Source organism: Pseudonaja textilis, chromosome 1 (assembly GCF_049901715.1).
Source record: "Pseudonaja textilis isolate UNSWEBS1 chromosome 1, rPseTex1.2, whole genome shotgun sequence".
In the NCBI taxonomy this organism is placed as follows: Eukaryota; Metazoa; Chordata; class Lepidosauria; order Squamata; family Elapidae; genus Pseudonaja; species Pseudonaja textilis.
Window position 1 is genome coordinate 207,358,272 of NC_141990.1, and position 16,215 is coordinate 207,374,486.

The 16,215-nt window shown below is 39.6% G+C and overlaps 1 protein-coding gene across 2 annotated transcripts in view; it reads left to right on the forward strand.

Moving 5' to 3' along the window:
* Window positions 1–4,977: 4,977 nt before the first annotated feature.
* Window positions 4,978–16,215, forward strand: part of TMEM163 (transmembrane protein 163) — an 84,259-nt gene continuing 73,021 nt past the window's right edge. For both annotated transcript variants that reach the window (XM_087920329.1, XM_026714630.2), the window contains exons 1-2: window positions 4,978–5,421; window positions 8,863–8,982. In XM_087920329.1, coding sequence (XP_087776455.1) covers window positions 5,253–5,421; window positions 8,863–8,982 — 289 coding nt within the window. In that variant the 5' untranslated portion in view covers window positions 4,978–5,252. The remainder of the gene's footprint in view (window positions 5,422–8,862; window positions 8,983–16,215) is intronic.

Here is a 16,215-nt window from a genome sequence, read left to right on the forward strand (position 1 = left end):
CTCTACCTGACTCTGTAGTTTCTTCCCAAAACTCCCCAAACTTTAACCTTAGACTGTCTACTATTGACCTCACCCCTTTCCTAAGAGGTCTGTAGGGGGCGTGCGTAAGCGCACCAATGTGTCCCTGTCCTATTGTTTCTTTTATTTTTTATTTTTCTTATATGTATCCATGTATTCATAACTATGTTTTTACTTATGCCTATTATATTGTAAGCAATTGACATAAATAAATAAATAAAATAAAGCTCGAAGAGTCCCACCATTATTAAGAAGCTGATATTTTAACTTATTGATAGAACATTTCATTCTGAAATAAGAAAATTATTACAAGTAATAATAGACTTATGATCATAATTGAGTGCTGCAATTATGGTTGTAAGTCACAATAGTCTTAAAGCAATCAAATGGCCAGATCTGATTTTACAACCTTTTTTTGCAATGATTGTTAATAAAATGCTGCAGTCATAAAGCAAGCTCTATGAATTTCACCAGGCTCAAGGTTGACTTAGCCTTCCATCTTTCTGAGGTGGTTAAAATGCTGACCCAAATTGTTGGGGGAAATATTCTGACTCTGTAAACTGCTTAGAGAGGGCTGTAAAGCACTATAAAATGGTATATAAATTTAAGTGCTATTGCTATTGCTAATTAAATCAACCCACTGTTCACTATGGCCTGGTTTTGGCTAGAAACCAGAAATAATGGGTTCTGGCGAAAGTCATGAATTGCAGCCATGTGACTGCAGGTGCTGCAAACAGCAAGCTTGTTGCTGAATGCCCCAAATGCAATCACCAGACTTTGGGGAAAGTCAACTTCAAAACCAGGTTGCAAGTAGCCTTTAAGGGGTGCATCATAATTTTAAATGGTTGCTAAGTGACCAGTCATATTTTAAGGACTACCAGTATTAGTATTACCATCATGTAGCACATTATATACATATTTTAAAATGTCCCTGTTCTGTTAGGATTTTTAGCTTCTATCCCCTATGAAAGAGTGTTGTTCTGAAGCAGAATTATGTGTACAATTTATAAGTAGACAAGATTAAAATGAATAGCTGGCTTCACCCAACATGCTAAAGCATAAATAAACAGCCACATTATGGTTTAATGTGACGTGTGAACCTCTTTGCACACTTATTAGTATAACTGTATTTACATATTTCCCAATTCCAGAGGCTGTATTCACACCCTTGAGTATGTCAAAAACTTTGAGATACACAGAATTACTTCATGATTTCTATTGTCCCCTTTTGGTTTTGACCTCTTTATTTGGTATGCTTAGCATACAATAGGAACCCAACCTAATGATATACTCTCTAGTCTACTGCAAGGGTGGGCAACTATGGCAACTTTAAGACCTGTGCAGTTTATTTGCATGACTGGCTCAGGAATTCTGGGAATTGAAGTCCATAGGTTGTAAAATTGCCCGCTCCTTGCTCTAGTGACTGTCTCTTTTAATGCTTCTTAAATGACACTAAAATCTTAAAATAAATTGGGTTTTAGTTTAACTAAAACATATTTTTTGCATAATCACATTTTTCCCTTTAATACATTTATGTTTGGATATTAGTTTCAGAACTCTATTCAAAACACTTTGTATTCAGTGCTCACATTCCAAACACTCCTAAATGTCTTCTACAAAAGCCCAACTCTCTGTCATTAATGGAAATGCTGACTATATCCTTGTTCTAAAAGCACAAGATGTGTTTGAGCTAGCAAGTTTATTTTTAAGCTCCTTATTTTTTAAAATTGCTAACAATGGGTAATAATTGTTCAGAAACACAGATTTTCAGATGGCAGATTTTCAATCTTGCTAAGAGATGGAAGTGTCAATCCTGTTCCTCTTTACCCAGAAGCAAGTTTCAGCAAACCAAAGAGTCAGCTTCCTATAATGATGTAGTAACTACAAAGGAGTCAAAACAACTCGAATCCAATGTGCTGCATGAATCCATCCCATATATTTAGGTCACAGTTCGAAATGGCACATGAATCCAGGGAACTGGGTGTGAGAAAAACCATGGGTAAGCAGGTGATGTAAAAATAGGCACCGGATGAGAACATAACACTGCTTATGAGAAAAATGGCTATGCATAGCAATGGTTAATTTAAATAATCTCAATTAACCAAGATACTTTGAACCATAAGCCAACTATATAACATGGATTTGAACAATGTGCTAGCTAAAATCCAGTCGACTATTTTGTGTCCCATTATGTCATGTGAACAGAGCCTGTTTATTGTGTCTAAATAACAAAAGATTTCACGCTAGTTTATTGTTCAATAAATCCAAGCAATTGGATTATTTCAACAAAGCATGATTCAACCAAGTATAGTAAGCTTGTTATACAAACACAGTCCATGTAAGTTTATGAAAACCATCTGCTTCCATTTTCCCCACTTGGAGCTTTACTACTGTTCTAAGATTTTCAGAACTTCCTCCCAAAGGACCATGGCTGTCTTTGCAAGGAGAAAAGAAGAACTATTTCATTAGAGACACCTCTTCCTGGGAGTATAGCTCTCAGCTGCCCTTGGGGTGTGGCTTAAATTGGAAAGCCAGAAAGAATCCTGAAAGTAGGAAGGACAAACCACATCACATTCCTTATTGCCAAGGAAAAGGCATTAAAGTGCCCACACAACCCTTTGGAATGAGGTTTTCCCCAAGATCCAGATGGTCTCCACTTTGCTATTGTCTGCTCTATGGAGATTCTCAATCATCCAGGTCATGGTTGTCCCAAAGGTACTTTTTAAAGAGGCAACTGGACTTTCCGTTTTTTTCTTTGAAGACGTTTCGCTTTCTCATCCAGCTCTGAGGAAGCTTCTTGGATGAGAAGCAAAACGTCTTCAAAGAAAAACCAGAAAGTCCAGTTGCCTCTTTAAAAAGCACCTTTGGGACACGTAGCTGTTGTTTTTACAAGAGCCATGAAGCCCTGGCTCTTCACCCAGGCCTTTTGCACAGGCGAGTGAAACCCTTTGCTTCATTCCATCTGGCCTGTTGTGCTTATTGTCTTTTATTGTAACTTCATTGCTTGTTGTGAGCTAACCAGAATTGTTGGGAGTTGGATGGCATACAGTTTTATAATAATAACCTGTTTCTCCAACAATACAGCCTCCCCCAATAGGAAGTCCCAGCATGTTTTATAGGCATGAAATGAAATTACGCGCCTCCCCCGCAAATTAAGGCCTATATTAAAACATGCAAAATGTGGGGGAATGGTGGGGGGGCTTGCTGTTAGGAAGTACTTTTCTGGCATACCCGGATATGGTGCTCCCTGCGTTGACCCCGATACGAAGTGCCCCACCAACACCGAGGTCAACATCCAAGCCGTTGCCACCCGCCCGAAGATGCAAGGTGGGGGGGAATTAAGTCACCCCCAAAAAGATGGCCTAACCATTTTTTCGGGGCTCAAAAAAAATAAATAAGACCCAGCCTTATTATATGAGAAACATGGTAGTAATGTTGATGAAGTTTCAAACTTGAATCAAGGGAGGCATTGCCTTCTATATTTATTTTCAGATAAAACGAAAGTCCAATAATTTCAATAAAGCTTATTCCCAAATAAATGAGGGTGGGATGGTACAGTCAGAGTAGCATGGAGGGGGGAGGGGAATCTAGCTCGTTCATATTGATTCAGTTAATTACGTCAGTAAACTGTGGCTTAATGGCCAGTTATCAAAATGAGTTACAGTATTTCGAATACACACAGTGAAGCAGCAGGGTTCTAAATGAATGACTGGGAGAACAGAACCCATCGCTCTTATGCTTCCAATGGTCGCTGCTTTGGTTGAAGTAGGCACATGTCTTCCTACAAAGGTATAGGAATTGTCCTAGTTTATTACTCTTGTGTCTTTTCATTAAACTGCACACCCCTTTTGCATTCACTGTGACCCTGAACAAGTCCAAGCAGAAGATGGAGGCTGTCCAAAATGTCTTCATTCTCCTTCCTTTCCCATTCAAGTCCCTGGCAATAGCTGAATGGGGTTCACTAGCCAAACTGCTTTTGACTGTGGCTAACGGAAATAAAGATGCCACCAGTTCCAGGTTCACCTTCCCCTCCTCCTGTTAAATCTCTAAGTGGTGAAAAGATGGTGATGACCCTTTGAGGGTTGTATGCAAACGAAATTCCATTTTAATGGATGTCAATTAGTGTACCTTCCAAGTGTCAATAAAGTTATTCCAAGTCGGGTTCTGCATTTGAGGCTGTGAGTCTAATACATTTAGGAGCTACCAGGGAGTAATAGTATGTGTGTTGAAGTAAAGGATCTGGAGCCCTCAACATTTGCAGAGTTGCAGTGGAAGTTCATTCCTTATTCCAACCTAATCACCTGGAGCTTTGAAAGAAAGAAAAAAAAACATTTGGGCTGCCCTTAACAGGGAGGGCGCCCAGAGTTATTGGGAATGGGGCAGCATATAAATTTAATATATTGATGGTAGAGCAGAGTTGGGAAACTCCGGCAACTGCTTCCTTGGTCCCTATGAGAGGGTCCTCTCCGGTGCTCTCTGAGTTTGGTTGTTCTTCTGCAGACGTTTCCTTACCCAAAAAGTTTGGGGTAACGAAACGTCTGCAAGAAAGCAACCAAGCTCAGAGAGCCCCGAGGACTCCCTCCTGCAAATCTTCTCCTTCTCTACCACGGCCCCCAAGCCTCAAGGGTTTCTTCCGGAGTACTTCAACCCAGGTACATGGATAAACTTCGATTACTAGTTAACATTTTCAAAGGGAGGAGGGGCTGCGGCACGTGGCCGGGTCCCAGCAGTTCCCTTTAAACGTCCGGCTTTTAAGGGGGCTTGGAGCCAACCGCTTCAGGTTGAGAGGCGTGAGGCAGCGGCCTGCGCCTGGCAGGAGCTCCGCACCGAGCGAGCCCCCTTTCTGGAGTTGAGGACCGTCTTTCCCGCCTCCCAAATCTCCCGCGCCCCTCCGTCGGGTGGAGAGTTGGCGCGCGCCGCCGCCGCTGCCGCCTCGCGAAGGGTGGGGGGGGGGGGAGGAGGAGCTCAGCGGCCAGGCGGATTGCTGTCGGGTCGCACCTGAGGTTGATTGGCGAGGCAGAGCGGCGGCCCCGGGGTGTGTATATGTGTGTGTGTGGAAAAGAGAAGCGAGGAGCAGTTCGCCGCTTCTCCCTCCATCCGTCCGTCCGTCCGTCCGTCTGTGCGGTTTCAAGTCTTTCTCCCCTCCCCGCCCTCCCCGCCGTTTCTCCTCTTCCTCCTGGAGCCGCCGCCTTCTTTCGCTGCTCCGCTTTCCCCATCTTCTCGCTCAGCCAGCCATGGAGGCATTTCCAGTCGGGGACGAGCTGGGCAGCACCCCAGAACCCACCATTTTGCAGCCTGCCGGGACCGCTCCGGCGCCGGCTTATCCTGCCTTCGAGTCGCAACAAGGCGAGCACCTGCGCGTCGGGGAGGACGTCCAGTTCAGCGAAGAGGTGGAAGACAGAGGTGAGCCCTTCGGTCCCGGGGACGCTGCCCCCCCCCCCGCGCCCGCCCGTCACCTCCGCCTCGTCCCAGGTCCAGTCCTGCGGCGCCCGTTGCCCCACCCACCTTCCTTCCTTCCCACTTCACCTACCTACCTTACCCGGCCTTTCTCCGCTCGCTTTTGCTCCTGGCATTCGAGCCCTCTTTTGACGTTGCCGCTTTTTTTCCCAAAGCCCTCGCGCGCGGCCCGTTCGCCAACCCCCTCCCCTCCAACTTCTGGGGGAGCCCCGCTTGATGGATTGATCGACGCTTCTCCACAGAAGAGGCCTCCCCCACGCCCCCCCACTCCTCTCCCAGTTGAGTTTCTGTCGTCGGCACCTTGCCCGGCCTCAGCTTCGCTTCAAAGCCGCTTCAGCGGAGCCCTCCTCAACTCCTTCCCGCCGACGGTAGGCGCGCGCTCTCCTTTGTGCAGAGCTACATTTTGCTCGGTCACCTGGGTCACCCCCGACCCACCCCGAGCGTTGCCTTCTTCCTCCTGCGGCTCTCCAGGCCCGGGACCTGGAGACCTCCTCTCGTTGCTGGGACTGGCTCGGGTCCGCACCCGTCTTTTACTTCCAAAACCCCATGGCCTTTCTTTCTTTTTTCTTTTTTTCTAAAAAAAAAAAAAACCCTCAGGCCCAAACTCTCCCTTTTCCTCTCCTCACCAGCCTCCCTTGGCGCACTCCTGTCCTGGCCGCCTTTCCTGAGGCGCTGGCGTTAACGCAAGTTTATGCGACAAGAGATAACACCGCTTTACGAGTCCCTAAGACTCAGTGCCTTATTCACCTCTGACACCGATCTGAGGGACCGCCGTTGACTTCTCCTTCCTAAATAGAAAAAAAAAACAACAACCCCAAAACATTTTCCCATATAGGCAGCTGGCAAATGAAGGGTGGAGTTGGTTCCTGCATCTGCTCCTGATTCTCTCCCCCCTCCCCTATTTGAAAATATGCACTAAAGCATCTACCGGGATAGAAAAATAAAAACATCCCATGTCACCCACTTTTTTTTTTTTTAAATGGGCGTGCTTGAAGGCAGCAAGCGTTTCAAATGCAAATCCAAACCCATTCACTGACTTGCAAGCAGGCCTCCTTCATTGCAAAGAAAGGATGCTGTGTATCCATCTCCACCCTTCCTTACAGGGAAGGGACACTTGGCCTATTGTTTCCTGCCGGTGGTGGCACCTGCCCTGCACGTGCCTATTCTTTAGCTTTGCAATATCCCCCCCTTTTTTTTCCCCAGCCCCCTTTCCCAGTCTCTGGTCTTCCACAATGGCAAAGGAAGTTCCCTTTGAATCCAGACATTCCTTTGAACTTACTCTTTGTTTTTTTCCTTTCAGTTATTGTTTCTAATTCTTCTTTTCAGTGGCTTCTTTTAGATCCGTTCCCCAGATAATGTTCTGGAAGTCGTTCCACTGTGGTGGAACTTGGGGTGGTGGTGAATGAGACGGGGGTGTCAGTTTTTAAATTAAAAGGAGTGAAAATCGGGCGTAGCTTGCTTGTTACTTTGCAACTCAGGGGAATGTGTCAACTATATGTAAGGTACAATTTTAAGAGTCTGGGGCCAGGAATAACATGGTCTTTATTTAACCAGGGATACTGCTCCCACTGTTACCTTTTGCAGTATGTGCTCCTGCAGAGATTTTGCTCAGATATGAGAGAGAGGAACTAAAATGATAAAAAAGAAAAATAATTGTGTGTTTGGGACATAGATGTGTGTTGGAGACAAAGAATCCCCTAAACTTATTTCTATATTTGCCTTATTTCTTTCAATCTAAACTGGTTGATTATTCCCAGGGAAATGCTAGAAATATTTTTAACCTTTAATGTTTGTTAATTGCAATAACTGTAGTTTTCAGGTGCTTTTCATTGGGTCCCAATACATGGAGGTTTTAGAGGTAGAAAGTTTAAAGTCAGCCTCTCAGAATATTATTTATAAAAATTTTCTCTATCCCATTTGTTAGAGAGCAGAGAAATTTATGCCATTAACAGAGCAAGAAATAATCAAAATATAAAATGTGATATTTTATACAACATAAAATAGTGCCAATTTCATTAAGTTATGAGCAGAAATAAATTATAAAATTTATTTTTAAACAAAGATGGAAATAAAACCCATTATATGACAATGTATAGTAGAATTTTATGATATAAAAGCATTTATAATTATTTAAAAAGAGAATAATTTTATCCAAGAATTGTGGCCTTTAAGTAATGTGTATTTTATCAATTTTTGTTTTGCTTTTTGTAATTTAATTTATTTTTGAACAGTTATTCTAGAGGAATTTTGTGCACTTGGCTCAGAAGTATGGTGCAGATATGAAAACATTTTTCTGCAGAGTTAGTAGGAATATTATGTTTGTATATAATTGCAAAGCTGTCTTGTCATATATCTGTATATTCCATAGGTCTTTAAAGAATTCTATAGGTTCTTTTAAGAGTTGTAATTAAATAACTACTAAATCATTTTCAGCTGGAGGAACTGAGTGGTATCTATTTTATCTGGCTTAATTTAATTTAATTTGTTTTAGTTTCAATTAGAATGCATTGGTTTTAAATAGGTAGCAATAGTAAGCATATTAAATTAGAAAATATAGCATGGTATGGAGAGAAAGGTTGTATGTCTCCTACCTATTACAAACATTAGGATATTACTTATTTTTATTATTTTGTGAATAGCATTGCTTAAGGCCTTTGCTACAGAGCCCTGTAGTACTTTTTATCGTAGAATAATTCAGCGGGCTTTGTTTGATCCTTTGATAGTTAGACCTGATTTGATAAGACTATATGTGCTTCCATGTAAGATAATTGTACTAAAGTAGGAATTTGCTTTTTATCCAAAAATTAAAATGGTATTTAAGGAAAAGGGGGGGGGCAAGAATAATTTTTCAGATGTTGTTAAATAGACAAGTTAAAATTGCTGATATAATAAATTTAGAATTGAAAAAATAAAATAATAAAACGGAAATAAATTCTATTATCGCCTATATCTACTGTAGATATGTCAGCTCTCTTTCTTCACCCCGCCCCCTCTCTCTCCCTCACTCACACACACACACACACAAACAGGTTTGTGCTTTTGACTGACCAGCATCCCAAGGAAGCGGTCCTTTGTGCTTTGATATGCAATTAAGAATTGCAGTGTAAATGCAGAGCCATAAGGATAGTCTGAAACCTTCATATATGCACAACCCTCCTGTATGATTACAGTATGCTCCAGGCAGTAATTAGGCTCCTTCATTCTTATAGAATTCTAGGTTCAGGACTGAATCAACATACCTTATTTGTAATAAAATGATTGATTGGCCTCTACTGTAAGATGCAAATACACATAGGGCATATTTGGTACATTCTGTACAAATCCAGTTATAATTTATGGCAAGGAACAGGCTAAAGTAATAGCCATACGTTTGTTTCTTCTCATCAGGTTTGCTAGAAAGCAGCACAAGATTAAAACCTCATGAAGCTCAAAACTACAGAAAGAAAGCATTGTGGGTTTCGTGGGCCTCCATTGTTGTTACACTGGCTCTGGCGGTGGCTGCTTTCAGTAAGTATTGAACCACTTTCTCATCTTTAGATTGTGTCTTCAGCCACTGAATGCTATACAATGCACAATATGATACTGCTGAAATTACATAGAAAAAACTGCCCATCCCAGTTTTCCTGAAAAAAGGCATAATTGCTGAAAGTTAGAAGAAAGACTTGATGTTGAAAATCTTTTGAACTTGTATGGATGAGGGTGTGTATTTTTTTAGTGGAAAAATATTATATGGTTTGTCTTTTTTTAAACAAAAGGAGTTCCTTGAATAACTTAAGTATTCTACAGAAATGCAAAGACAATGCATGCAATAACCTATGCAAAGATAGAATAATTATTGCAACATAACGGCTAGTTAATATTTGAACTGCAGCCTACCATTTTGATGGGATTAGATCTTCTTTGAGGTAACATTAATGATGCCCATGTGGATATGGTTTTCTGCTTTAGGCTATTTAAACTAATATTCCATTGAATGTATTATTCTTTTGTCAATTAGCCTATGCGGACTCCAAAACTAAATATAGATTTAAAAAAAAACTCAGATGAAGGAAGGAAGATTATTTCATTTAAAAAGAAAGTAAGTAGCTCAACACAAAACATTGCACACTTGCTAGTAGGGAAGCTAACCCATGAATAATACAAAACTATGTTGGATTCGACAGAGCGAGCTTGTGGTTGTGATGCAAAATTTGATCATGGTTATAAAAATCAATTGCATTTTTTATTTGAGTTGCCAGAATATTTATTTATTTATTCACTATAAAAACGGGATAAAAAAGACAAAGGATTTGTGTGAGATAGTGAAAATACGATCTTAATGCGAGAAAGGCAACATGGATGCCTCTGCAGCATATGTTCCAGTGCTAATCTGCAGCAATGGGCTATTGCTGAAAGTTGGTGTCAGCTCCCAAGGGGGGTTATTAGTCTTTGGCCAAATGGGCTCTGCAGAATTTAGCATATATTACTTGGAGTAATTTGTATGGAAAACACACGCCTGTGTATCTATTTTTGAAAGGAAGGAAGGAAATATAAATGCAGAACTCATCTGTAAATCAAAATACACCCTCTGTAGATTTGTTCTATGTCACTGATAAAATTTGCTATCTAGAAATTGAGTCAGTTCTCAAACCAGATAGCAGTGTACGGCATTTTAGGTAAAAGGATTAGTGGGGGAAAAATCTTTCCAGAGATCTTTCCCCCTTTTCTTTTAATCTGGCAAGAGGTAGTATCAGTAACACCATAGTATATGTTCTACATAAGCTAATAATCCTGTTGTAGCATTTGCTTGAAGTAGGTACAGATGAAACCACAAGTGTAATTGACCAAATGTGCTAATTTGCATTAAAACTTTGGGATAAAACTTTCTAAGCATCACTTGGTGTTACTATATTGAAATATGCTCGTAGCAGGCTTACATTGAAAGTGGGAGACCAGACTATGTCTGAAAGTGCCAAATCTAAGGAACTGAGAAAATAAAGTCAAGGTTTTTAGAATTCCGGTTATTGCTTGTACATCCTTAGATGTAAGTTTATATTCACAAATTTGATAATTGGTGCATTGCAACTTTTTACTGTAATTTAGAGACATCTCATTTTTGAACTGAAGGTCAAACTCTTAGCCAGAATAGAATTAGTGCAATGCAATGCAGTCTAAGACATCCTGTTAAGAAGTCACCACCACTGTATTCAATGGAAGTTAAGTTCCAATTAACTGATCAAATTGAAGGCCAGTGTGTGGGTGGATGTACAGGTTTTAAAGTGATGGGTAAGGCAGAATAATTTCAAAATTTTATTAGGCAATCAAAAGTACAAAGCAAGAAAATATTTCAATATTTGTTGGATGAAAGTCCAACTTCTTGTTCAAAGTTAATAATACAGGAAAGGGCCTTTGGAATTAATTTCCTATGCTTTTATAATGTTATGTAGGAATGACCTTGGGAGTCTGAGGTAAAAGATGCTATTTAGGGAATGTTCAGATAAGAGAGGGCGGGGCAAAGACTGCACCTGCATCACACATGCAGGGAAAGAAACTCAGAAAGCATCCTTCCTAAATGTCTATGGAGATTCTCAATCATCCAGGTCCTGGTTGTCCGAAAGGTGCTTTTTCAAGAGGCAACTGAAGACATTTCTTTGAAAATGTTTCGCTTCTCATCCAAGAAGCTTCTTCAGCCCTTTGGGACATCCTTCCGAAATTATCAGGCTGTAAAAAGAAACTGAGGAGGATTTTGAACTTTCCGACTTGCAAGATTCTGTTAATGTAACCTTACAATAAAGTAGAATTAACTCAACTTGTTTCCCATCTACTCTACATAGGAAGGCTGACAGTTTCAGTACTATAAAAAACACACAGGTGTATAGATTTAGAAATGTATGTTAAGATATTTAAATTTAGTAGCTGGGGCAGTGTGTGTTTTACCTGATGTTACCTGACTATCTTTTTTAATATATATCAAAAAACTGGCTGCACAATTTCCTGACAATACATCATTCTAAGCACTGGGAAACCTATAGAAGAAACTAAAGGATGTAGGAGTTCCATAACAGATGCAGCTGGTTTCAAATGTAATTTTGCTGCTCAGATGAGTAGCAGTGAACATTCATTTCTAAGAATTTGTTTTATATTTTTTATTGAAATTTAAGAGACAAAGAAAAATAAGAAAAAAGTATAGAGATAAAAAAAGAGAAAGGAAGAAAATATATATTTAAAAAGCAAAGAGGAAGGAGTTGTTCTTCATCAAGACAAATACAATTTCAGTAACTTTTTATCTTTAACTTTTCAACCAAATTTCTTCATGCCATATTTTATCTTTTCTCTATTAATCAGTAAGGGTTCATTAAGAGTTTTTAGAACTTAAACAAGTAAATCAGTTTCATATCCACTTTACAATAATTTACCATTTTCTTTCAAGATACAACAAAAAATTCTTCTTCCCATTTTTTAATCTCATATCTATAAGCAAATCTTTAAAGTCTTATTTACTTTTTTAAAATCCATTAAGACTACCAGAAACAACATAATTGAAAAATTGGTGATTAATCTCTTCAAATAATTAAGTTTTTGTTTATTATCCTCTCAGAAACCTCTTCACAAGTTTATTACTTTGCTTTTAATACCATAGCTTCTCAATTCCTCTAAAAATACAGCAACAAAAAATCTCTTCCAATATTTTATCTATAAGCAAATATTTAAAGCCTCTTTCAGCTCTAGACGAGAAAAATCCATTAAATGCTGCTACAAAAAAACACACATTTTTAACTGTGATCAAATAAGCCAACTTTATAACACTTATTACTTTTAAAAGCCTTGATTTTCATTTTTTTTTAGTGCCCCAAAAGATTATTTTTTTTCATTCTCTTTTCTCAGGAACTCCTTCATTTATCATTTTTGCATCCTGTCAACTTTGAATCATATCCAGAACAGCCTGATTCAGTTATATCATCTTCTATCTCCTTTTTAAATCTCATTTTTATAGTAACAGACAATCTTAACAGAATATTCTGAGTAAATTATTGCTAAATATTCTTTCAGAGTTAAAATACTTTCCTCCATTCCAAATTAGTGGGTCTTCTGTAATTCTAATCTTTAATTCTTTATGGTCACCTTTAGTAACCAACTTTTAAGATTTCCTCTTGTCATGTTTTTCCTCTAATTCACAACATTTTCCCAGGGAAAGATTTCTTACACTTAAATTAAAAATTTCCATATATTTTAATGGATTTCTTTAAAAAAAATCACAGGAAGTATTCTTATAATTATTTCAGAAACTTATTCCAGTCAATCTGACCCCTTAGTTCAGGGTTATCAAACTCAAGGCCTGCAAGCCTGCAGGCTCGCGGGGTGCTTAGATCTGACCCTTGGGGCCAGCCTGGAAACAGAGAAGAACCGGCTCACAGTGCCTCTGCCAGCAAAAATGGAGGAGGGCCATACGGATTCTCCCAGGCTCTATTTTCAGCTGTGATGACCTCCTGTAGACTTCTGCCAGTGAAAACTGCTCTGTTTTTACTGGCAAAGGGCTGCAGGAGGCTGGCGCAGCGTGTTGTTTTCACTGGCAGAATGCTCGGGCCTCCACAGGTGCTCTGACACGAATGACATCAAGTTGGTCATGCCCACTCTGGCCATGCCCACCCCAGCCCCCCAAGGTCCAACACAACCCTGATGCGGCCCTCAATGAAATCGAGTTTGATACCCTTGCCTTAGTCCATTTAAAACTTTCTAAATTCAACATTCCGATCACCCTTTTGCTGCTTATTTCCAAATGAAATATTTCTTCTGTAAATTCTTAAACTTACATGAAATTTTTTTCTCTGAGGATTGAAGGAAAAATTACCCAGTGTAATAAACTCTGTCCTTCTGAAGATTCTTAGTATGCAAAAGGCAATTTGCAAGCCATTTCTAACAAAAGTGATTAAAAGGGCGAACTTGGTGTTTTTAAAGGCTTTGAACCATGGTTTAGGCCGGGGGTCAGCAATGTGCAGTTCTAGAGCCGCACTCTCCTACGGCTCCCTGTCAGATGATCCCATCACTGGCTGGCCCCGCCCCTTGCCCTCCCTTCCCACTCCATCCCCGCCTGCCCTGAGAAGAGAAGGGCAACGGTGATGGATGGAGAGACACTCCGTATTCCGGAGCAGGATCAAAGCGCTCCTCTCCTTGCCTCTTTTTCTGGCCCTTATTGGTGCTGTGCGCATTCAGCCACTGGGGGAGATGCACAACTTTTTTTTTTAAACAAATTTTATTGATTTTAACAACAAACAAACAAAACAAAACATCATTAAACATTAAAAACATAAAACCTCTTTCCATTGTAAGTCTTTACAAGGCAGAAACACATTATTTTATATCACATTTTCCTAATTTATCCCATTTCCATATAGACACATAAATTCCCTTTAACAAATTTCACATTGTTTCTCTTTACTCTTATTCAATAACATTTCTTTTCTAGTTTATCTGCTATTCAATCATCACATTTATATTTTCCTCTAACTTTAAAAAAAAAACAAATTTTATTGACTTTGCAAAACATACAAACAATCAAGGCATATTAACATAAAGAATCTTTCTGGAAGAATCAGTAAAACGTGCCAGATGTAATATGTATATTTACATTATCTGCTCATCATATCTTCTCCCGATTTCTCCTTTTCATTCTATTGTCCAGATTATATTTCTTACTAGTCAAAGTTTTTGCCTTTTAAAGAACAATACACAAACAAACATAACATAGAACATAAAAAAACATCATTTCTGAAAGCTGCTTAATCCCGGGTTAAAATTCTTCGCACAGACACAAATTCAAAAATCATATTTACTTTATATGTCATTCCATATCTTATTACCATTTTCAATTTTTTGTATAGCTTCTTCCCTCTTTTATCTTTCTTAGTTTTATTTTGTTTATCTTATCTCAATACAATTCATAATACTTATCATTCTTTGTCTGTTTTTTCCCAGTTATCCATTCATCTTTTTTCTTTAGATATACTTCTCCTGTACACTAAATGGAGTAGCGCCTTTGACTCTTTTCCCTAACTTAATAATACTTAATATAACACTTAATTTATATTGAGATTCTGGTTAGTACATTCTAAAATTACACAATAATAGTGTTTATAAAAAAAGCAAGTACACTACAATTACAAAATGAAAGCCTATAACCCACCATAAATACCATAAAAGAGGTAATCATATATGCTAACACACATTTTACTCTAAATACGCATATAAAAACACACTTTTATGTACCTTCCAGGATCCCTTTTTCAATTAAATTTACCCATTGTCTCTAAATAGATTTTGTTTCTTTAAATCTTGCTTCCCACCATTAAGGTTTTTATCCCCTCCTTTCTCTCTTGTTTATTTTTCTCCTTGCCTTTTTTACCCCATTGTCTCTCCTCCTCCCTTTTCTTCTTCTGCTTACCCCCTTTCTGTTGTTTTCTAACCTTATATCCACCTTTCATCTCATTTTTCTCTTTTTGGATTGTTTTCTCTGCCCTTAAAATCCCCTTTTTCTTTTCCTCTTCCTCCTCCTCCCCAAAGAAAACCCATTGCTCATCCAAAATGGCTTCTTCTTCTTCTTTGTTCCAATCGTCCTGCTGCGTAGTCAATTTTTCATGAGTACATACCGCCATTTCTAAAAATTGAAAAAGGGTGCCCAAAGTATCTTTTCCATCTTGCTCTTCTTTCTTATATTTTTGGTATTGAGTTTTTAGTTCATCCAAAAGCAATGCCATCATGAAGAGAAAGACTTCTTCAAAAACAACCACCCAAGTATTTTTGATCAAGAGTAATTCCAAAAAAAATTCCAAAGTCACTAAAAGATCCAGATAAACTATTTCTTTCAATACTTTTTTTTTTTACCTTCTTCAATTTCTCTTTCTGGGGTTACTGATTAAAAGGTTCCCATTAAAATGTATCTTTCTTTAAAGTTCTAGGTAGTCTCCTCCTTTTTCAAGCTCTGCTCCAAAAAGTTTTTTTTCCTCTCCCCCCAACTTACAACAGAAATCCATACCTCCAATGCGGGCTTTCCAATTTCTGAGGATGTTAAGTCCAAAGTCCAAAGTCCTTTCTCTCACAATTTTCAAGTTAAAATACCTTCGGTGCCCAGTATTTTCCAGTTCTGCATTTAATGTTTCTGCAGGGTGGGAGAGTGAATAGAAAAAAAGTTTTCCCTTGGCAGCTTTCTCCGCCGCTTTTCTCTTCTTAGGGATACAATGTATCTTTCAGGCAATAAACAATTCCACTCCAGGTTTTAGAAGTTGCTACTTTCCCGGCACAGCCAGCACTTTCACTTCTGAATCTTCCTTCTCCTTCTTCCTCCAGCACAATCTTTTCCAGCTGCCGGCTTCTTTATGGTGGCCATCACTGACTGCTGCTCCACCGCCTTGAGAAAAAGAGGTTAAGCTGGGTGAGGAGGGTCTGCGACACCCCCAAACCCCTTCCCAGATCCTCCCTATCTTCGGCTGCCTCTACAGGGCAGCCTTATCCTCCAGATCCGTCTGGATCGGAGGCACCAAGACGGCGAGCACAGCAGGGATTGCGGAGAGACGCGAATCCCTGCTGTCGCCGAAGCCTGGCAACCCAGAAGGCCGGAGATGCACAACTTTTCTTTGCCCCGAGACACTGGCTGGGCTGGCTGTAGCCGATGCTTCATGTCGTAATGGGCTCCAGGAGGAGGAGGAGACAGTGCCTCCCCAATTGTGAAGTGTGCTGTGCGAGGTGCTGCAAGAGCGAGCAGCCATG